The sequence below is a fragment of the Meriones unguiculatus genome, chromosome 4, assembly GCF_030254825.1.
Source record: "Meriones unguiculatus strain TT.TT164.6M chromosome 4, Bangor_MerUng_6.1, whole genome shotgun sequence".
Classification (NCBI taxonomy): Eukaryota; Metazoa; Chordata; class Mammalia; order Rodentia; family Muridae; genus Meriones; species Meriones unguiculatus.
The window spans coordinates 73,388,288-73,412,588 of NC_083352.1; the positions used below are offsets into that span (position 1 = coordinate 73,388,288).

The following is a 24,301-nucleotide window of genomic DNA, read 5'->3' on the forward strand; positions in this document are numbered from 1 at the left end:
GTTGAAATCTTTCTTACTTAGAGAAAGATTTTTTTTGCAAAGATGTATGTGTTCACTTGACAGAGTCAGGAAATTATTTATAAATAAATTGTGTTATAATTTTTTGTAGTAAAGATATAGATGGTACATTTCATTAAATTTTTTGAAGGATTTATGCTTGAGTTAAATATGAAAGAGATTAAGTGTATGGAAAGTGCTTTGAGATGAAGAGGCTTGATTTCTTGGGATCATGTGTATATTTCACTCCTGATTCACTTAACAGAAATTTCATTTGCTGTCATTGGCTTTTCACAGCGTTCAGATTAGAATCCATTAAATTTTCATATGGTTAGTTTAAAAAGATAATTGATGCTCCATGCCTAATAAAGGGGAACAATTACATGGGTCACTTTTGCCAAGTTTAGGCCCAGACCAAACCCTCTACCTTGTCTCTATATTATCAATTGAACAAACATGCTGAACTGTATACTATGGGCTTAGAAAATTTTAAAGATAGGGTTTCTAGCAACTATAGCTAAATTAACTTTGTCTCAATCCCCTTTCCTCCCTTTTCCCATTACTTCTTCACCAGGTAAAATCCTTTTTCTGCATACTTTTTTCTGAATTCCTGTTTATTTCATTCTGAGATCACCATTGTCAGTTTCCTCTTCATGTATAATACAGCCTGAAGATTATAATGTGAATTTGAAGTATATCAGTGTGTAAGATAATACACGTTTTTATTAGGCACTTACTTACCTGTAAAAAAAAAACCGGAATTAAACATTTTGGATATTTCTGAATGTATGGTATTCCTGGCTCCACCTCCAGAGTGCTGGGATTATGGGCTTGTTTTACCAAGCTTAATTTTTATGGAGTGCTGGAAATCACATCCCAGGGCTTCATGACTGCTAGGCCTACCAGTAGATTCATTCTCAACCTTAGAATTTTTAATTATGAAGCTTAAATATTCTTAGAATTTATTGTACATTAAATGTGTGGGACTGGGGAGATGGCTCAGTGGTTAAGAATATGTATTGCTCTTTCAGAGGACCTGAGTTTGATTCCCACATTAGGTGGCAGACCTGTAATCCTAGCTCCAGGGAATCTGACGCTTCTGGCCTTTGAGGATACCTTCATTCAAGTGCACACACACACAGACACATACATATACATATATAGTAAAGAATAAATCTTTTTTTTTTTTTTATGTGTATTGATGTTTTGCCTGCAAGTATAGCTGTGTCAGATCTTGGAGTTGTAAGCTGCTGTGTGGATGCTGGGAATTGAACCCCAGTCCTCTGGAAGAGTAGTCACTGCTCTTAACCACTGAGCCATCTATCCAGCTGCAAGAATAAATCTTTTAAAAAAATACACATTAACTTGCTTGAATTTGCTTTATTTGTAAGTAAGTCACAGGATATAATTATATCTGTGTTCATGTACTGCCATTTTTCACAACATACTGGAGGTGACATAAGAATACAAACTATGTAGAGCTGGGCATAGTGGTGCGCATCTATAATCCCAGCACTCAGGGAGTTAGAGGCAGTCAGATCTTTGGTCTACAAAGCGAGTCCAGGACAGCCAAGACTACACAGAGAAACCTTGTCTCAAAAAAATGAAACCAAAACAAACTATTACGTAGAATATACATACATATAAGAATACTGATGTAGAATCTAAACTCCCACATCATTTTTACCTTGAGTTAAAATTTTGTAGAAATTCTGAGAGGTTAGGCATATGGTGTCGGTATTTGAGGCAGATGTGGTCAGGTAATCATATTTACACATTCATGCAGCCATCAAGTTGTTTCATCTGTGAAGTAAGATCAGAGAGAGCATCTATGAAAAACATCTACTTTGTAATGTCAAATGCTGTATTTAATCATTGTGATTTTTTTTTTCTTTCTAATTTTTTTTTTTTTTTAACAAGGTTTCTTTGTGTAATGTTGGCTATCCTGGACTTGCTTTGTAGACCAGGCTAGCTTCAAGCCCACAGAGATCCACCTGCCTCTGTCCCCATGAGTTCTGGGATTACAGATGTGTACCACTATACCCGGTATGATGGTTTTTTTTTTCTATTTCCATATTCTTGTTATTTCCCATTATGTTATCAGGCTGATTGTTAGAGGGATAAAGATTCTAACAGTTGTCTTAACTACCTCTATCCTTTAAAAGTTTGGTACTTGTTTTTTTTTTTTTTCTATGTAGCCCTGGCTGTCTTGGAACTTGCTCTGTAGACCCTGCTGTTCTCAAACTCAGAGATCCACCTGCCTCTGCTTCCTGAGTGCTGGGATTAAAGATGTGCACCACTATGGCCAGACCTAAAAGTTTGCTACTTTTAATGACTAAAGCATGTTGGTAATTGCTAATATATCTTTATTTTTACATGTAGTTAAGTACTTAAAGGTGTACTTAAAGGTGAGGACTAAGTATTAAAACAAGTACCAAAATTGAAGCTGGAATTATAGTTATGATAGACCATGTTTGGTGTGGTCTAGGTTTAATTCCTAGCAGTAGTCTTTGTGATTCCATTTTTCACTCCCTATCCTGCTAGAAAAAGGGAGGGCAGTGGCAAAGAACCACCGCCTTTCGGGTCTTTTCATGTGGTTTGAGAAGGGAAGGATATGCTACACTTTTAGTTAGCACCCATTTCCCTCATGTAGTTGACAGATACATTTTTGAAACAGCTAACTTATTTTGGGTTGCTTGTAGATTGGATTAGCTCTGAAATGCTGATTGTTAGGGTAGGGTGTTTTAAGTTTGCTTATTCACTTAATTTTATAAATGACTGGCTCTTCTTTGTCCTTTTTGTCTCCCATATTTTGATTTTATAGGTTCATGTTAAGAAAAGTACCATGGAGTTTTATGAGTCAACGTATTTTGTTGTCCTTATCCCTTCAGTAGTTATTACCGTGATTTTCCTTTTCTTTTGGCTTTTCATGAAAGAAACATTATATGATGAAGTTCTTGCAAAACAAAAGAGAGAACAAAAGTTGATTTCTACAAAAACAGATAAAAAGAAGGCAGAAAAGAAAAAGAACAAAAAGAAAGAAATCCAGAATGGGACCCTTCATGAATCTGATTCTGACAGTGCACTTCGGGACTTTAAACTGTCTGATGCTTCATGTGTGGAGGGTGAGCAGTTTGTACCTGCCGCATTGAATGTGGTGGGAACTTCCAGCAGTGTTAGGGAAAGAAAGAAGAAGGAAAAGAAACAAAAACCTTCACTTGAAGAGCCCATCATCAAAGAAAGTGATGCCTCAAAGACTGCAGGCAAAAAAGTAGAACCCGTCCTACTTACAAAGCAGCCAGCCCCACCTGCCGAAGCAGCTGCCTTGAAGAAGAAAGCAGGGCAGAAGAAGTCTAAAAATGGAAGCGGTACATAATCTTTTTAACTCATTGCATGGTTGTATGTAGTAAGTCTGAAACAGATTGTTCACCTCACTGTTTGCTTTTGTTAACACAAATTGCTGATAGAAATTAGCAGTGATAAATACCTTAAACTTCATCTATATAAAAGACTCACTGGGAATTTATACTTGCACCTGACTTTAGTGGCTTAAGGTCTTGCAGTTACTGAGAGTGGCATTTCAGTGAACACTTTGTAATCAATGTGGTAGGAGTTGAAAAGGTGAAACATTGTTTTTCACTTTTGATTAAGTTTTCAAGTGTTTACATATCTGGAGGCAGTGGGCCTTCAAGATGAGTCACATGCCAGTTGTAGACACTAGCATAATAGGCTATGGTGGTAGAAAAAAATTAGATGATCTGGGTCTCAGGACTTCCAAGATGGGCCACTTGGAGCATGCAGTGCCAGGCATTAATTTTAAAGCTTGATAAAGTGCTGGCTAGTTGTTATTGTGCACGTAAATATGTATATACATATATAAATAACAAGCATCGGATCGAAAGTATTTGAAAAAAGGTTGTGTCTGAAAATATTTGGGTGTTTTTCAATACAGAGAGTCTTTTAAACTTGTCATTTTTCTAGACAACATAGTCCAACTATTTACATAACATCCACTTTGTATAACGTATTATAAGTAATCTAGGTGTTTAAAATGTATAGGAAAAGTACATTAGTTATATTGAAGCACAGTGTCATTTTCTGCAAGAGAGTTGAGCACTCAGGCTTTGGTATGGGGCTTTCTAGAACTGTTTCAGTGGACGAGTGATAGGTGGAGCTGCAGATAGTTGACATATGTGTGAAGGGACTGAAATCCTTTGTGTGTTCTTATTATGTTAATGGTTATGTTGGACATAAAAGTCTTGCTTAGAGCTTTGATCACAGATGGTACCAGGGAAATAGTAGTAAGCCCTGTATGACTTAAGTCAGGAAGGAGAATGTGTAAGCCAGTGATGAAATGTGACTTAGGTAGAAGTGCAGAAGAAAAATGTAGAAGAAATACAGAAGCCAAAGTAACAGTAATTTGTGGAATTTGTAGGTAAAGGGTTTACAGAGGAGGCAGGGCCTAAGCTGTCTTTAGGCCTGAGTCACTTTCCCAGGTAAATAGTGGGTCTCACCTACATTGACAGACAGCTACTTGTCAGGGCACAGGGGAGATATGTGACTTAACAATACTGTAGAGTATTGTTAAGAGTGCAGTGAACAAAGCTGAAAAGGTCACAGTGCCTAGGTCATGATGGGTCTTTTTTGTTTTTGTGGGCTTTTTTTTTTTTCCCTTTTTTTTTTTTTTTTTTTTTTTGAGATAGGGTTTAGCCTGTGTAGCCTGGTGTGTCTTGAATTCACTTTGTAGATCAGGCTGTCCTCAAACTCACAGAGATAGAGGCATATTTCACCATCCCTGGCTACATGATGGTTCTTGTAAACTACCCCAGGAAGTGGGGCTTTGATTAGTTACTGTTAGAGCTTTTCAATCAGGTTAATATAGTCAGGTTTTTTTATTTTGCTTCCTATGTGTGTCCATTTGTCTGTCTATCGATCTATCAGTTTATTGAGTATTCTGTAGGGGAACAGTGAATTTTGAGGGATGTTAGATTGAATTTGATTTATATATGTGTATGTACACATACTTTAAGAATTATATCTATACATACACACACATTCATATTAGGGATTTATCCTTATGTGTATATGCATGTGAATATTTGCTGGCATATATGTCTGTGTTCCACTTGCATTTCTGGTTACCTCAGAGGAAGACAGTATCAAAATTTACTGTAACTGGAGTTACAGATGAGTGTGAGCCACCATGTGGATTCTGGGAACAGAACCCAGTTTCTCTGCAAAAGCAGAAAGTGCTCATACCTACTGAACCATCTCTTCAGCCCCTGATTACATTTTAATCTTAGAAAGTGTTCTTGGGCAGAATTTATAAGAACAGATTCCATGGGACATTTTCACATAGGGTGAAAGAGTGTTTGGACAGTGTCCCAGAGTTAGGTCATGGGGCCAGAATATGATAGTGTCAAAAGGAAAGAAAGTAGAGAAGTGCATAAATTAAGAAGGACTTGACCAACCTGATAGAAGTGTTGGGATAAATAAAGACAGTAGGATCAGCGTTGACTGGCACTTTAAGTTAGGTGACATTTGGCATAGTACAGCCTTTGAGCTAATTCATCCTGACTTGGGTTGCCAAGAATAGATCTTATATATTAAATGACCAGGGAAAAGAATCAGAGAAAAATAATACTTGGAGAAAAGTAGAAATTTTCAGTTAGGCTTCAGTGTTCCTAAAGTTATCTTTGAGCACAGTCACTTCTAAATACCTGTAACTAGTTTTTATAGTGTTCCATAGTGAGCTGTTATGGTTGGCAGAGCATGTAGTGGCCTCTAGAGGCTAAAGCATTTATTCTCTGGTCCTTGACTGAAAGGCTTTCTAATCCGTAGTTAGTACGTGTTTGTCAGCACTAAGATAAGGAGTGTTGGAGAGACTGAAAGTGAGAAGAGAAGAGAATACTTTGAGTTTGTGTTTCAGGTGCCTATGTTTGTTGTTCACATAGATAGCAGCTGAGGGGGCAGCTTAATACATAAATGGGGTATAATGCTTAGAGTGTGAAGGTAGTTGTCAAAGTGGTCGGTGTCATCATTCACTGTGAAGAATGACTGCATGTCAGGTATTCCTTACAAGCAGTTCAGAAACGAAACTTCAAAGGAATGTAAGAAAATTTTGGGAGCTGAAGTTTTGTTATTGTTACTGTTTTGTTTTTGTTTTTTTTGTTTTTCCTTTTTTTTCCCCCCCTTTTTTTCTAAGACAGGGTTTCTCTGTATAGCCTTGGCTGTCCTGGACTCTGTAGATCAGGCTGGTCTTGAACTCACAGAGATCTGCCTGCTTCTGCCTCCACAAGTGCTGGGGTTATAGCGGTGTGACATTGCACCTGGCTTTTTGAGACAGAGTTTCTCTGTGTTATAGTTCTAGCTGTCCTGGAACTTTCATTGTAGACTAGGCTGGCCTTGTATACATACTCACAGAGATCTGCCTGTCTCTGCCTCCAATGCCACCACTCCCAGCTGAAATTTTTCCTTAAATTGTAGTAAAATTTGGGACAGATTTGAGTTAATCTTTTGTTGGAGTGGGAGAGGTAACAATTAGGCTGTAGTTATTGGCCTGTAGAGAGAAAGTGTAGTTGTTTTGTGCATATTAAGGGAGGGCTATGGAAGGCGGGGCTGCAGTAGTCGTGAAGGCTTTTAGTCTTTAAGATGTTGGGCAGCTGCTGTGGGCTGGACGGCTGGGAGATGAGGGAAAAGGGCCAGCTACATTGAAGATTTGATACCATAGAGTAAGGAAAGTGGAATGACACATTAAATAATGAGACTAAGCTTTTTGTAGGAAAGCATTTTAGAAATTATTCATTAATTTCTTTTTCTCTGTTGTATTCATTGTTTGCTATGACTTTTTCCCCTACTTATATTTAATGAAGATGACCAAGATAAAAAGGTAGATATGCTGATGGCACCTTCAAAAAAGCAGGAAGTATTGCTCTTCCATCAAGATAATAAACAAGAAGGTGGACCAGGAAAGAAGAAAGGCTTGTCAAAGAAGCAAAAGACGGAAAATGGTGAGATATGTATGTACGTGTTTTAATGACTGCTAACTATAGAGAGGTGTGGGGCAGCACCTCTGCAGACCACACATGCACTGGTAATTTCTAATTTTCATGTGCACTGGACCACTGCAATTATAATATGTGTCTAAAATTCTCTTCAACCTTGCAGTTGTATTGCTTTAACAGGTGTGCTAAAAATGCTTGTGTTTAAATCTGTAATTTTAAAAGGACAGAATATTTGCAAATACTCAGTTTTGAAAAATAATAAGTCTGTACAGGATATATATAAAAAATTCCTCAAGTACTTATACTTAAAATTTTCTAAACATTTTATTTTTATTATAATTATTAACCCATTAATTGGACACACCTTTTTTCAAAGTTATTTATTTTGGCATTTTGAGGTTGTCTTCTAACTTACCATGTATTTGAGGATGACTTTGAATTTATGATTTTCCTGCCTCCAGCTTCCCCAGTGCTAGGTATAAGTGCGAGCCACCAAGCTTGGTTGTATGGTGCTGAGGATTGAACCCAGGGTTTTCTGCATGCTAGATGAGCACTCTACCAACCGAGCTACCTTTCCAGCCCCTGTAATGGGCTTTAATGTGACATGTTCACTCTCTCTCTCATTTCCGCCCTTTGGTGGGTGTCCCTTTGATCATATCTGTCTCCTTATCACCCTTCCTTGTCTTAACATCTCTCCTTATTCTTTGGTCATTTTTTTCTTCCTTTATAGTTGTGCTTCTACTGAAGTTAGTTTTAACGTTTTTACAAATGAGAGAATTCATGAAATATTCATACTTTTTAATATCATTTGAAAATTATAATTCACATTTGTTAGACCTAACATCCTGCATTTCATATTATTTCCTATATAAAATTTCCATTGTTTATGGTAGGTATCCAGTTAAAAGTGACAAAGCAATCTTATTTTTTAGAAATTTTCAGGGAAAGCTTGACTCTTAAGTTTGATGATAGACATTAAACAGCAATATTTAAAAATAGTTTTGGGCTGTCATTTTACGCAGTGCTAGAAAACTAAATTTGGAAGAGAAATGATGAAATTTTATTTACTTTAAGATTATGTCCTTACTCCACAAAGAGAGAAACAGAACCAGAAAATTTGAACACAGGGGTCTTCCCAGAGACTCATACTCCAACCAAGTATCATGCATGGAGATAACCTAGAACCCCTGCACAGATGTAGCTCATGACAGTTTGGTATCCAAGTGGGTTACATAGTAATAGGAAGAGGGACTGCCTCTGACATAAACTGATTGGCCTGCTCTTTGATCACCTTCTGGGAGCAGCCTTACCAGGCCACAGAAGATGACAGTGCAGCCACCTTCTGATGAGATATGATAGACTAAGATCAGAAGGAAGGAGAGGGGGACCTCCCCTATCAGTGGACTTGGGGAGGGGCATGCGTGAAGAAGGGGAGGGGAAGGAGGGATTGGGAGGGGAGGAGAGAGGGGCTTATGGGGGGATACAAAGTGAATAAAGTGTAATTAATAAAAGTTAAAAGAAAAAAAAAAAGAAAGATTATGTCCTTTACTTGCTTTGTAGTCCAGGCTGGCTCAAACTCACAGAGATCTGCCTGCCTCTGCCTCCCAAGTGCTGGGCTTAAAGGAGTGCGCTAGGAGTGCACCACCGAGCATAGCTTACTTTAAATTATGATGTATTAGACATAAGTTATGAGAGAAAGCTACCTGCATATATTTTATATATGCATTAATATTTAAACTTCACCAGCTTTAAGTAAGACATAGGAATCATCAACATGAAAGTTATTATGGGGAAGGCTGTATAAGATCAAACCTGGTGAGGTCTTATACATGCTAGGTAAGTAAGTGCTTTACCACTGAGCTGCATCCTCATGCCTCAAAGTTTGATCGTAGTGAGATTTTCATCTAGGTACAGATATTTGTTATTTCTAAACAAGATGTTTTTGTCCATATTTTTAGTAGAGTTTCTCATATTAAAATTCGGAGGAAAATCTTCAGGCGTCTCTTCATGTTTTTATTTTTTGTATTTTATTTTTCTGTATTGGTTTTCTTAGAACTCATTATGTAGACCAGGCTGACCTCAAACTGACAGGTCCACTTGTCTCTGTCTCCTGAGTGCTGAGATTAAAGGTATGCACTATTTCTCCATTCTTGATAAGCATAGTGAGATGTGTTGAAGGAATTAAAGGCATGACTGTTAAAATGAGAAGCTATCTGCAAGCAAAAATGACTGATATTGTATTTAGCATGGGGAAGAAACTGAATTTAAAATGATCACTTGTGGGATGGCAAGCATGCAGAAAGCTGTGGGTTTAAATCCCCAGTGCTACTCAAGCCTGGGGAATCAGAAGTTTTGAGTCTTCCTGGGTTATATAGTGAGTTTAGTGCCACTTGTGGGAGTAATTTAATATCACCATAAATAAAAATGAACGTCCTTTAAGAGAACTAGTGAGATGGAATAGGTTATCTTCTGTTCAGACAGAGAAGTGCCTTAATGTTGTAGCATACCTATAATTTCATCTCTGAGGCTGAGGCATCAGGATACTGGGTTCAGGTTTATCCTGGGATGTGTAGTGAGATCTCATCTAAGAAACAGAAGAGAACCTTAGAAAGATTAAACAAGAGCTAGCTAATGGATAGATGTAAGAAGTTTTCAACACTGTTAGAGAAGATACACTACTCATTTAAGATGATTTAAGATGTTAAACTGATACTTTAGAAGTCATGTTAAATGATGAAGTGGGAATTTGAAACTAAATTGATCTAATAGGAGATTTTAGAATCACTGCATTTGTAATTAAAGTGTGCCTGTCTATTGTTTAATTACTCTGTTTTAACAACTCAGTAATTATGCTCTTGTTACTTAAATTGCAGTTGTGGTGGATGAGTCCCTTGTTCCTGCAACTACTTACATTCCTTTGATGGATAATGCTAACTCAAATCTTGTGATGGAGAAGAGAGAAATTATTGATATCATTAAACCTGACCATGTAGAAGGGATCCAGAAATCTGGAGCTAAGAAGCTGAAGATTGAAACCGACAAAGGTAGTTGTAAAATGTTGTGGCCTGTTATGTTAAAAAATTATGATTCTGAGTCTTGGACTGGTGCGCATGTTGTCATAAGATCAGTGTATTGGAAAAGATCAATAAGCATCCTTCAAGTGCAAGACTTACTGGTAGTCCTGTAATTCAGGAGTTTTAATTTTTAAGCACTTGACCATCTTTTGCTTGAGAAATTTTTATGTTATCCTAGGTATATAAAATTGGTATGCCAACTGTTTCAAGTTCTTATTGGGATTTCTTTTTATATTTACCTTTGCTCAAATTCTTGCTTCTGTCTCCCACCATGCCCCCCCCCCCCCCGCCCACCCAAGCAAGGTTTCTCTGTGTAATGCTGGCTGTCCTGGACCAGGCTAGCCTCAAGCTCACAGATCTGCCTGCCTCTGCCTCTCAGAGTGCTAGGCTTGCAGCTATGTGCCACTGTGTCTGCTGCTTGTACCTTTAATGCCAATTTTCTCTTCCTTTTATTTTTTTTAATTAAGAAAACGCTGAAGTGAAATTTAAAGATTTCCTTGTGTCCTTGAAGAGTATGGTGTTTTCTGAAGATGAGGCTCTTTGTGTTGTAGGCCTGATGAAGGAGAAGTCTGTGATAAAAGATGCTTTAAAGAAGGTATGTAGTGTTTGATTATGGGCACAGTTGTGAACAGTTTTTAAAAGTTTACCAAGAGACATGCTTTCGCAATTATTTATATTCCTATTCTTAATACCCTTATAGCCTATCTAAATGTTCTGGAATATTTTAGAATTTATTTCATGTATCCATGTTGGTTTATGCACTTGTTTAATCAAGCATACTTTGAGTCATCTGCTGCTTTGACAAAAACCAGTCATTTAAAATAGGCAACATGATTTTTTATGGCTTTGCAGTTACTTGGATCATGCTTTGCTCTAGAAGTCAATACTAAGTGTGTTTTAGATATAAACAAACAATACTTCTGTGATTGAAGATTGCACTAAGGAAAGACCCTAAGACCTTTTTGCAGTGGGCTGGAGAGATAAAGTTCTTGATATACAAACATGAGAGCCTGAGTTTTATCTCTTGAACTCATCACCAGGTTCATGGCTTCACCATCATTTAGTGCTTAGTCCTCTTGTTTCTGATCTCTAGGACTCGGGTAACATACCTGCTGTGGTGGCATGTGCTTTCTAGTCTCAGTGCAGGGGGGATAGAGACAGGAAGATCCCTGGGGAGGATTTGTGGTGTTCACTAGTTTGCTAGCTAGGCAGCCAAGCTGAATTAGTGAGCCCCAGAACAAAGAGAAACCCTGCCTCAGAAAAACAAGGTTGATGGCCATAAGAGAAATAATACCTTAGGTTGACCTCTGACCTCTCCCTTTTATGTAAATCTCCTCCTCCATTTAGATGGTAGAATCACTGCTAAGTCTAACCACAGACACCCTCTAACCCTGTAAAATAAAATATTCTCCAAAACAACACCCCATGCAACTAAACGTCGTTTTGTGGTTTATCTTCGCTATACTGTTGTATATCCTTGGCCATATAGAAAAAGTGGCAAGTTTGTTAAGTGTTAACTTGTATAAGTGTTAGATGGTTGACTTAATTTTCCTTATTTTAAGCATGGTACAAATGTGTGTCCCCCTCCTTTACGTACTTAGTTGTTTTTATAACCCAGTTGGATTTTATCTTGAGTGTGAGTTACCACCTGTCACCTGCAGTAGTCTGCTTTTGATTTTCCTCTTGTACCTATCATCTATTTTTTTATGTACCTGTGAGGTGATCTTCAAGAGGTAAATCAGGTTATTTACTCACTGTTAAAACCTCAGTGATGCTTTTCTCTGCATGTAGATTAGTAATTATTATTATTATTATTATTATTATTATTATTATTAGTCGTGTTTAGTGATTTTTTTATTTTTTCCTTAACCATCACTGAATTTTACTTGAACTAGCTCTTTGGCTCTTCTAGCACAGCAGTCTTTTCTTCTTTCTCTTCCTTGCCACTATCACTGTCTCATGCATGCCTAACTTGACAACTAGTTATTCTAGTGCTGTTCTGTGTCTTGTCAGCTTTCAGAGCCTGTCTCTACCTCTGAGTATGCTAGCAGTGCACTTAGCAAGTCTTCCAGTTTAGATTGTAGTATCCTAGCTATACTATCAGTGTGGTTGTGCCAGCCTTTTGGTGTTAAGTATTTAAGGCGATCAGCAGATATACGTGACTGTGAATAGAAACTCAGATGGTTTCATTGCAATGAACTTTCTTGATGTTTGTTTTTTTGTTCGTTTTTTTTTTTTATTACTTGGTTTCTGTGTATACCTGGCTGTCTTGAGGCTCACTCTGTAGACCAGGCTAACCATATACTCCCAGAGATATGCCTGCACCTGCCTCATGCGTGCTGGGATTAAAGATATGTGCCACCATGCCGGGCTTTGATTGAAGAATTTATTCTTTGCTTTGATTTATTATAGATAGGTGAATGTATCTAAAGGGTTTTTAGTTAGTTGTGGGGGTTTTTGAAATGTTTGTAGCACATGAATGATTTTAGGTAATATTACTAACTAGCTGATTAAAATTATTGTCCTTAAAGTTAAAAACAAATGCTTTAAGTGTCTGTCTTTTTATTAAGGATGTTGCTGCTGGCGTATAGAAATAGTTATATTATTGATGGAGGCATTTTGAAGTCTTGAAGGCTCATTGGCAAGTCAGAGTACCTTTAATTTCTAGTTAAGATAGGACTAGGAAGAAGTTAAGTAGTCATTAAGGATAGTGTTTGATTTAGAGCTGGTAAAATTCCAAGTGGAAATAAAAGTAATATTGTCTGGTGGTTTAGTTGTAAAGAAGGAGAAAAGGACACACTGGCATTAAGGGTCACAGTGTTTATTGCTGATAAATGTAAATAAAAAACAAAATTAACATTTTCTTCGCTTAGTCTTTTTTTTTTTTTTTAAGGACTAAGATATGAAAGATAAGACAGGCAAAGGAGAGCTAACATTTGCCCAACAAAGGATTTCAGTTAGAACTGCTGCTGAACTTCCCCTCACTAAGCTTCCTAATGGCTGCCAGTACAGGCAACAGGGGAAAATCGGTAGATAAACTCTGCTGATTACTCAAACAGTGCTTCTGTGAGAGCATAGTTTGATAGAATTATATGGCAAGAATATGAAATTCAGTGCCTGCCCTCAGATTTATTTATGTGGAGAATAGTAAAACAACAAATAACTGAATTTTTTTCAAGGAAAGAGAGTGAAACTCAGCAGATTAATGTTTAACATCACTAAACTATCATTCAAGTCCAAAGTCAACAAAGCAGGATCTTAATATGACAAAACCTTGGAAGTAGAGTTTCCATGAGAACTTCTTGAAGACTCATAGAAACACAGGTTTAAAGAAAGATGGTGGGGCAGCCAAGGCCTGCGCCCATCTTCAGACCACAGAGCCAAGACTGAAAGCAGAGAGAGAAGTGGAAATTATAAGGAATATGTGGCAAATAAAAATGCTACTAACAGAGGTTGGGAGAGGAAAGAAAAGGAAGGGGGAGTTATTTTTTTTTTCTGTATCCAGTGTGGAGTTTCCCCCTTCTAAGAGGGCATAGCCTTTGTGCTGTGTGGATAACGGTGAATATGCCTGATGTCTTCTTTGTGGGGGCTTTGCAGGTAGTGTGCCCTTCTGTTCTGTTCGGGCAAATACCTGCTTCCTGTGCTCATAGTATTGTATAGTAAAGTTGGTGCAGTTCCTTCATTGTTTTTTCCTTGCCTTCGTATAGCCTTTAAGACTCTCTTCCAAGAAAGTTTCTTGCCTGAAACTTTGCTTTTGTTCCCCATGTCAAATGGGACGTTCTGGTTTGGTTTTGGATTTTTTTTTGTTTTGGGATGGTGCCTGTTAACATGAGAACATATTGGCATATTGTGACAGAGCTATTGAGCACTGTTTGATATTCACCTTTCTATGAGATTACACATAACTACGTATTACTGAGAGGACACCTATTATTTCATAGTCTCATAATCAGTCTTCTGGAAAAGTAAGGAAGGAAATTACTGGTGACTTTTGGGCTTAAAAATGTTGTTTTGTTCTGTATTTCTTTGTTAAAGTATGTTGCTTTATACCCAACTAGTTTTAGACTGTGCACTGTCGAAGTGACTTAACTTATTTTATTTGACTAGTGTGTGGCAGTAACTTTATTTTAGATGTTATATTTTCCACTGACCCAACAGCTCTTGATAGTACGTTTCACTCTCACAGTTTTCATTGGGTTATTTTTAACTTATTCATTCTGTATTGATTTCTCAATTATAGTCAAGTAAAGGAGAATTGAGTGCTCTTCTGCATCAGCTTCAGGAGAAGGAAAGGCTGCTCACTGCTGTGAAGGAAGATGCTGCGGCCACAAAGGAGCGCTGTAAGCAGTTGACTCAGGTGAAGACATTCTTAGGTTCAGGGATGTCCTTCCTACGTCAGAAGCAGTGAGAGCCTTAAGAAGCCCCTATGCTCCTTGATTTAACTTTTGTGTAATAAGTTTATACCAAAAGTAATTTTCTTTAAGGATTTTGGTATGGAAGACTAAGTCTTTCATGATATAACAAATAAAATAAAAATATTTAGTAGTCTAACCAGAAAAGCAAAATCATTGACCTCAGAACACAGGAGTTTGTTTAAGTGGATTTGATAGAGATCTACTCTTCAGAGCAGAATAACATCCAATTATGTGGTACATGTGAAACTTTTATTTACTTATGTATGAAAGTCTTGTGATAGATATTTAAAATCAACTTCTTTAAAAATTATAGACATTTTAGTCTGAGGGGTAAAACCTAAACCCAAACAAATCTTTTTAAAAAATATCTGTGTTGACTAAGAGAACGGAAGTAGAACTCTAGAGAGAATGTGGGTTCCTGAAGCTTTTTCCTCCATTGGACACAATAGTATAGTCGAGCTTGTGAGCCTTCTTTTTACCAATCTCTGTTAACGGTAAGAAGGTGAATGGCTTTCAGTGTAGATCCTTTGTGTGCTTTTGACTTCTAAGGCAAGTCAGTAGAAGCACAAAATTGCTGTAAACCGTGTTCCTTATAGTTAATTTTAATATGTTTTGATGTAAATATCATTTAATACTGTTTTTTGAAGTTCAAAAAGATAGGTTAAGTTTTCAACATTTTGGTTGTGAGATACCCTTTAACCGCCTAGTAAATTAATTTTTTGCTTGTGGTTTTTTTTTTTTTCAAAGACAGGGTTTCTCTTTGTAGCCTTGGCTGTCCTGGACTCACTTTATAGATCAGGCTGGCTTTGAACTTATAGAGATCAGCTTGCCTCTGCCTCCCTGAGTGCTGGGATTAAAGGTGTGCAATATCATGCTTGGCTAAGTAAATTACTTTTTAATACCTCATTGTCCTGTATACTGGGGATGTGTATACTTAGTAATTAAGCTTAGTAATTAAGTTAAATAGCTTCATTAAAAAATCTGATTTAATTATCTTCAAAATAAAAATAAAACTCATGCTTTTGAATATCGTATTTTATAATTTTATATGAAGTTAAATAAATAAAGTTCAGTGCCTTTTTTTTTTTTAAATTTTGGGTCAGTCTTAGGTAACCAAGGCTGAGAATGACCTTGAACTCCAGATCCTCCTCACTGCATCTCCGAGTACTGGGATTATAGATGTGTGTCAGTATACCTGACTTTGGTATGCTGTTTTTGTAAAAATATATGTAGTGTAATTCTTTAAAAAGAAATTGTTAAGTGTATTGTATATCAATATAACAACTCTCAAATATAAATTTAAAAGTATACAATAACTCCATAAATTACATGAAAGCTTCAGTTTTGTCACAGTTTCTTAAAACAGGAATGTATACCTTCAGATAACTAAAATTGCTTGCTTTCATTTGCTTAGCTAGTATTTGTTCTAGGAGTTCATGCCATTTAGATTTGAACTGAGAAAGTAATAAAGCTTTGCTTTCTGATTTAGCCATTTTTAAAGTTCTCTTCTGCTATAGACATACCCAGTCTTTTACTCTAAAAGAGGACCCCCCCTTTTTATTTCCTGTTCTAGCACCTCCTCTGTTCTTTTTACTGAATTCCAAAGGAGAGTAAGAAATGATAACTGTTTTGCTTTAAAATATTTTTCTTGTAATCACGTGGGGTTTATTTTAGGCTCACAGCATTTAATGATTGAATCAAAAAGTGCATTTGAAATAGACTGGTGAGTGTTTGTACTATAAAAGGAGTTGTGAGGGTAAGGAGATGCAGAAGAAGACTCTTGGTTTCTTTGTTTTTAACCCTTGACTTCGCTTTGTGCACAAGCCCTGATTAAGCATTCATGGTTATGTAACTGTTAAGACATTGTCTTGCTTTGGTCGTGTTGTAATATAATATCTTTCTCATGACAGGTTCTTCATAACTTTCTTTCCTGGTTTATTCTTCTAGGAAATGGTGACAGAGAAAGAAAGAAGCAGTGTAGTTATAGCAAGGATGAAAGATCGTATTGGAGCACTAGAAAAGGAACATAATATATTTCAAAACAAAATGCACGTCAGTTACCAAGAAAATCAACAGATGCAGATTAAGGTATGTTTCAAGTTTTGGAAAGTAAGATGAAATATGTGTATTTGTTTAAGTAACAAACTTTCAAGTGCCTTGCATGGGGTGAGCCATTGACTTAGAGTAACTAGCTAAAACTTCTTCATTCTAAAGTAAATAAATACTCTATATAGGAAGGCTGGAAGCTGATAAGGAAATACCCTAGGGCAGTAGAGGTAAACATTTTGTGTTTTGCAGTAGTGGATTTGGGAAGGTGGGAAAGAGAATTGATAGTTGATAGAAGAGTTGTTAGACATGGTATTCAGGCTGTGTTGGCTCTTCTCAATCATCAGCATAGTCAAGTGAGACTGAAGGAGTTGGGGCTGGCTTGTAAGAATTACTTGGTGTAATTCTCTGTTCCCACCCCCGTGGATAGTGGATTACTGGCTGTATTTTGGGAACCCAGAACTTTGTGAGAAATGCAATAAAAGTTTTAAGAATCGAAAACTAAGTTTGGCATGAAGACAAGACATAGAAGTAAGTATGGGAACACTTAGAGGGTCTCCTATGCTTGAAGACTGGGCTGCCAGTGAATGAGCGTAGGAAAGCAGCAGTGTGATTCATGTTTGTTTCGACGGTCACTCTGGTGGCAGTGTAGAGAGTGGTGTGCAGGGGTAGTTGCAAACATGTGTAGGCATTCCAGTCAGAGCAGCACAACCAGATGCTGAGAATGAGTTGGACTAATCCACAGGAGCTAGATGGGGCTTGGCATTACAGTAGAGAGGGATGAGAGCGATGATTCTAGAGGTTCAGTGAAAGTGACCGCTGTGCATGGTATCTATACACTTTTCACCAGTCTCTGAATGAGATCTGGTTCTTTTTTTTTTCTTCTTCAGACAGGATTTCTCTGTGTAGCCCTGACTGTCTCAGAACTTGCTCTGTAGACCAGGCTGTCTTTGAACTCAGAGATCCATCTGCCTCTGTTTCCTGAGTTCTGGGATTAAAGGCGTGAGCCCACCACCACCTGCCTGGGAGGTTCTTAATATCTATTTCATGAATCATTCATTTTTAAGATTTTTTTTCACGATTTATTTTATATGTATGAGTGCTTCATGCACACCAGAAGAGGGACTCAGATTCCATTTTAGATGTTTGTGAGCCACCATGTGGTTGCTGGGAATTGAACTCGGGAACTCTGGAAGAGCAGCCAGTGCTCTTGACCACTGAGCCATCTCTCCAGCCTTAATTTAACCAGTGATTTTTTTTTTTCTCCCCTCCTCCCTTTTGTCTTCTTTTCATTTCTTGATGAACAAGGTTTGGATTTGTTTGTCAGTTGAGATTTTAGTAGTCTTCATAACTCTTCGAAACTATTACTTCTGTTTGCTTCCTGATGCTTTAGTTAGAAATAAAAGTACAGACCTGAGATTTAACATTACTAATGTCAAATTCGTACTCATCAAGTTGTTTTTATTTTCCAGTAGTTTAAGACAGTTTTCTTAGTTTGAATCCTTTGTCTTCAGTGCCCAGTTTACAAATTGGTCTACTTATAGATACTTTATATAGAGTCGAGGCAGGCAAATATAGCAAGCTGGGACTCAGCTTGGTTTAGGCTATACTTATAGCCTTTCCTAAGAATGCAGCTAGCAACCCAGGACCCTTACCTGCATTGAGCTGCATGTTTGTCCCACTTTGCCTTAAACAGTAGAAGAAATATCTCCTTCTCTAACAACCTTTTTGTGTTTAGTTTCTAGTAAACATATTTTGGGACATGTCCAGGTATAAGATGCAGCAGGCCCATCCTGCCTGATCTAGTTTTGGATGCATGAGTGGTCAGACAAACTGTGTTTTCTGAGTAAATAGGGAAAAGAAAATTCCTATTTACCTTCTTTTTGTATCTGAGCATAATTAGTTGTGCATAGATTAAAATCATATGCATTGAACTCAATGATCATTTCTTAATGACTATTTACTGCTCTTCTGAAAATCAGCTGTTAGAGCAGTATTGAAGGTGGAAGGTTAATTGAATTTACTCTGCTTCTACTTGATTGCACGTAGAGGTCAGGATGTATAGATCTATATATGGAGTTCATAGAAATCCTCTGAAAACCAGAAATAAATAATTTCACTTTTGTTAGCTGAATTGTTAGTAAGATTATCACCAGATACTAATTTCTCTTAATGGAATAGTTTATATAGTAAAGGAAGACATGTTCTTATATGACTGTAAGAATCAAGGTTATTTATTGTCTAAAATTAAACAATTAGAGGTCAAAGAAATGTTACAGTAGTGATTAAAGGTGTTGAGGGGTGAATAGGTGTTACTTAGGAATCATGTGTATGAATGGTAATGATGGTTATATAGCAGAATGGATATGTTTAATTTTGAACTTTTCCACACGAAAAGGGTAGAGTCAGCAATATGTCTCAGTGAGCTTGCTGTTAATCCTGCTGATTTGAGTGGCGTCCCTTGGATTTAGGAGGTAGAGAAAGAACTAATTTTCTTTGAACACATACGTGTACTCATGTACACATGCACATACATACACCACATAGATACATTTGAGGATAGTGGTTATAATGGTGCATTTTATGTCATTCATTTTATGTTCCTTAGCACAGTTTTGAATGTTTTTCAAGTAGATTTTATGTGTCTATTAGTTATGCTTAATTTATAACTTTATAAGTGTTCGTGCATATTTATAATGTTTAAACTTTGGATAGCTGAAACTTTGTTTATTTGAGATGGGGGTCTTCATTTGTTGTCTTAAGTGGTCTAGAACTTGCCATGTAGACCAGGTTAACCTTAAAATTCACAGAGATCTACCTGTTTTTGCCTCCCATATGCTGAGAATAAAGGCATGTGCTACTTCATCCAACTTAATACTTTAAAAATATTACTGATGTAATATTGTCATATTCTGGGGTCAGAACAGGACTACTTTTGTGTTAGCTATGAGAAGTTTCAAGTCATATCTTAGTTCTGAAACTTGATGTGTACTTGATTCTTATCTCAGATGTGAGAATAGCTGATGACCTGCTTAGGTTTTGAGCTAGACAGTTTTATTTATTCTGCATTCATCAGTAAGTAGTTCTTTCTTTGAGTATCTTCATATTGACCTGAAAAGTATGGCTTGTGTTTCATTTTCTTAATGTTTTTCATTTTCTTGTTATAGTGCAATTTCTTCTAAAAGTGGCTTTGCTGATGTTTGTTTTCTAATAAATCTTACATATTTTAAAAATAGTTTCAGCAAGTTCGGGAACAAATGGAAGCAGAGATAGCTCATTTGAAGCAGGAAAACGGTATACTGAGAGATGCTGTCAGCAACACTACAAACCAGCTGGAAAGCAAGTATGTCTCCAGATACTTCGTTCTCAACTGAATGGCAGACTGTTTCCTTTGTCTGAAGCTCTCTGGTACATCCAAGGTCTATGAGTAGTGCAGACTGTAAAGCCCCTTGAGCATCACTTGCCAAGAAGTAGCTTGTACATACCGAAGCTGCCTGTCTCCAGTCCAGCACTTCTTAGATTTTATTATTCTCAGGAGCACCTACCATGCCAATATAAGAAGGATAGTTTTGGTCCTTCTACCTCTATAAGGATTGAGATCCAGAGGCCCAAAAGTAGAGCCCAGTGGGTCTTAGAGAGGCTAGTAGTTTTGCACAAAGTAAGCTATAATGCAATAATGAAGCAATAATGCAATAATGAAGCAAAAGCTTACTCATTAGAATTGAAAATGAAATGCGTTCTTCCTTTGGGCAATAGGACAAGTCCAGTTACAGTGTTGTGTTTTATTTTATGTGTCTGAGCATTTTGCCTACATATGTCTGTGTACCACATGTATGCCTGGTACCTATGGGAGGCCAGAAGAAGATGTCGGATTCCTTAGAACTAGAATTATAGATAGTTATGAACCACATGTGGGTAATAGGACTGAACCTGGACCTTCTGCAAAAGCAACAAATGCTCCTAGCTGCTGAACTTTCTCTTTACCCTCTGTATTAGCAAGCTTTCCATGCCCCTGAGTTTTTGGTTATCCATTTTTTTTCTTGATATTTTATAGTAATTTTCAAATTTAAAATTATTTTATTATTATTGTGTATATGCCACAGCATGTGTTTCCTGTTTTGTTCTCTAGAGTGTGAATATGACACACAACAGCTTTGGGGAACCGGGTCTTTCCTGCCACCATGGAATGTGAGGTGGCATTCAAATTGTTGGGCTTGAAAAGCTCTTAGCCATCCTTTAAGCCCTATAGTGGTTTTTAGAGCCTACCGTCATTTGAATTATTTAAGAGTACACTTGGGAGCAATAATACTGCTTAATCATCTTCCTTTACATTTGCCTGTAAGTAGAGGTACTAGCTTAGTATAACTAACATAGACTATGTTGTGCTTGTGATTTCTTTATGTGTGTAACAGTGCGAAATCTCTAATCCAGTCACTCTTTGCAGGCAGTCTGCAGAGCTAAATAAACTGCGCCAGGATTGTGGGAGGCTGGTGAGTGAGCTGAATGAGAAGACAGGAAAGCTGCAGCAAGAGGGAGTCCAGAAGAAGAATGCAGAGCAAGCTGCTACCCAGTTGAAGGTTACCCCCCGCCCCCTGCCGCTCTTTGTACCATTTTGTGAACAATAGTGATTTCCATCTCCATGACATAAATATATGTATGTAGGTTTGGGAAATCTAGTATGAAGTTTAATGAGGCCCACTTCCTTTTCAAAGTTACGTCTTGATAAAAGAACTACTTGTAGCTCTGGATTTGAAGCTAAAGACTGAGGATAAAAATAATGAAACCAAGTGATTGACAAGTAAGGGTAAACTTATTTTGTTTTATATATTGTGGTTAGTGCCTACACGTGTAAGGCAAAAATTATTTTAGAACAGAACCTTTAGCATTATTTTTTTCATCTGTAACTTGAAACAAGTTTTAATAGATCCCTCCCAGCACTGGAATCCCACTTCTTCCAACACTGGAATAGTTTTTTCCTCTTTTTTTTTTTTTTTTTAACAAGTACTGTAGTGGCTTGCTCTTGAGCCTATGAGGTATAAAAAAAAACATACTGTTTTCAGATCCCAGAATGACAGCTTGTGTGGTGAGATGCTTATGCTATCAAGAGATATATAGGGTTGTTCAGGCTGCCTGAAGCATGGGCAGTCATTCTCTCATATTACATGAACCCTGGATCTTATGTGTCTTGAGGAATGATAGCTAACTGTTCTCTTTTTTTCTGAGGAAAAACATTTTCTATAAGTATATAGTTCAATTTATACATGTTATATACGCCTTATATATACCTTACTATTAACCCCCCATCCACATTGATACATTAACAGAGACAGACAGACAGACACATTTACATACTCACTCACCTTGAGGCCAGTTCCAGACAGTTTTATAGTTGCTGATAGAAAATGTGTAACTTGTTTTTTTTTTTTGGTCTTTGTTTTTCTTTCTTTTTCAAGTTTTGTTGGATCCTTTGTGAAAGTGATGTGAGCGTCTTTCCTTTAATATTGGGTTTTCTGGGGGATTTGATGTGGATGAAGGAATGTGTTCTCTATAGATATAAATAAATAATGAGTCACATTACAGTTAATGTTTTACAGTATGTACGTTTCAAAATATGAATTTTAGGCACTCACGGATTTAGCAGTAAATATACTATCTTGTCTCTTAAAAGTCTAGGGAGTTCAGAATATCTGATGAGCGTCTGGAGAGAGTGCTCAGCGGTTAGCACTGACTGCTCCTCCAGAGGGTTTGGGTTCAATTTCTGGCACTCACATGGCAGCAACAGTCTTTAACTTGAAGATCTGATACCCTCACACAGACATATAGCAGGCAAAACACTAATGTAGTAAATAAATAAATAAAGCCAGTGTAGTAAACAAACAAGCTTAGAAAAGGAATGGCTAAGTGTGTCAGAAAAGTATGTAGTAGCAGCTATCTCTTGATCTAACAGTACACATTTTCTAAGATATTGGAGAAAACCATGGATATGGCTGACATGTGGTTCCCCTTTACAATTGAAATTGTGTCTGTCTGTGTTGAATTTTCTCTCTCTCTCTCTATTTAAATATTAAGGTTCAACTACAGGAAGCTGAGAGGAGGTGGGAAGAAGTTCAAAGCTACATCAGGAAGAGAACAGCAGAGCATGAGGCTGCACAGCAAGGTAAAGGAAGAAACATTTGTGCAGACCGGGAAACTCCCTCTCTCTTCTGCCTGCAGAGAAAGATAAATTGGCATTTAGTAGAGCCAAATAAAAGTAGATTTTTATCCTTTCAGATTATCTGATTTCTTCAACATTTATTAGGTGTTTTAAATAAGCAGCCTTCCAGTTTTGTCTGCAGTGCTACTGCAAGAGAAGTAGCACCTAGTGAGCTGATAAGAATGTCCCTGTGACACTGTTTTCTTCTATGGCTTGCCTTTGGTCTTGTTGGTACTCTTATTCTTGAGAAGATACAGTGGTTTAATTGAATCTGTCTACCTTTGTAAATGTTAACTTTGCTCACTTATTGGAAATTTTATGCTTTCATGTATGCTCTTTGTATCTTTACTATTCCTTTTTGTCTCAGGGTTTCTGTTGCTGTGATAAGTACCATGACCAAAGTCAACTTAGGGAGGAAGGATTTATTTCATCTCTGAGCTTATAGACTGTCATGATGAGAAGTCAGGGCAGGGACTCAAGGCAGGAATCTGTGTAGTGAGAATTGTGGAATTTTGATTTCTTTAAAAAAACAGAAATATTACAAGAATTTTTTCTTTTTGTTTTAAACTCAGGTGTGGGGTTATTGATCTGTTACAACAGCTGACTACTATTTGTATTGTGCTGTTGCAGAGGTGATTTTTGCCAACTGCAGATTGTTTCTGCAGTTGTGACATTTGGAATGGAATTCTGGGGACTTTTCAGAGGTTATATAAATGCTAGGGCCCCTGAGTGGGTCATTGGTTGGTAGTTAGATGCTATTGGTTGTGATATGTTAAGTAGTCATGCACAAAGAAGAAACAACAAGAAGTTTGATACCCTTGCCCCAAGGAACTCAGTGCCCTTAATGAGGAGGAAGTAGTCGTCCCTTTCCAACCCCTTACTTATTCAGGAATAGTTTTCCTTTCCTCTATTCTTTTTTTTCCTCATACCGAGTTAGGGTATGCCAGTAGTAAATGCCAGTTACAAATCAAGAGGTAGGAAGTGAAGCAGGGCTTTGGAGGAATGCTGCATACTGAGTTTCTCTCCTCCAAGCCTTGCTGAGTTTGCTGATTTTTCCTTCCTTCTTTCCCCTCTCCCCGAGACAGTGTCAGGCTAGTCAGTCATCTGGAGACAGTTGCTTGATTAAGAATTCTTCTTTCTAGATGACCCTACCTTATGTCAGAGTGACAAAAAATATTAGCCAGAATGTCTTTCTGACTTGAATGTGGCTCCACATAGGATAGAAAAGAGTTTTGACTTGTTAGTTCTTTGGTTTCATCTGATTATCCTTTTTGGTCAACACCAATATGAACACAGGATACTTTAAGAACACAGAAGTTGTTTTTAACAAAATCTCAAATGTTCGATTTTACTAGTAAAGATTTGGGCCAGATGCTGGGGTGAAAGCCTGCTAGCTCAGAGAGGCAGAGAAAGCATCCAGCTGACCTTCCTCCTCAGCCGACATCCCAAAAAGAATCCTTCTTCCCTAGGCTGTCTCAAAAATCCTTCAAACTCAACTCCCTTCTACTTCCTTCTCATCTCTATGTTTGTCCTCCTGACTTTCTCTCATTCATTCATTCATTCATTCATTCA

General features: G+C 37.3%; 1 protein-coding gene across 18 annotated transcripts in view; it reads left to right on the forward strand.

Annotated features, from left to right (window-relative positions):
* Ktn1 (kinectin 1) overlaps positions 1-24,301 on the forward strand; it is a 95,470-nt gene that overhangs the window by 16,766 nt on the left and 54,403 nt on the right. For all 18 annotated transcript variants that reach the window (XM_060382160.1, XM_060382159.1, XM_060382162.1 and 15 more), the window contains 9 exons: positions 2,822-3,365; positions 6,870-7,007; positions 9,875-10,045; positions 10,543-10,670; positions 14,316-14,432; positions 16,438-16,578; positions 19,773-19,879; positions 20,981-21,113; positions 22,606-22,693. In XM_060382160.1, coding sequence (XP_060238143.1) covers positions 2,843-3,365; positions 6,870-7,007; positions 9,875-10,045; positions 10,543-10,670; positions 14,316-14,432; positions 16,438-16,578; positions 19,773-19,879; positions 20,981-21,113; positions 22,606-22,693 — 1,546 coding nt within the window. In that variant the 5' untranslated portion in view covers positions 2,822-2,842. Of the gene's footprint in view, positions 1-2,821; positions 3,366-6,869; positions 7,008-9,874; positions 10,046-10,542; positions 10,671-14,315; positions 14,433-16,437; positions 16,579-19,772; positions 19,880-20,980; positions 21,114-22,605; positions 22,694-24,301 lie in introns of those variants that run through there.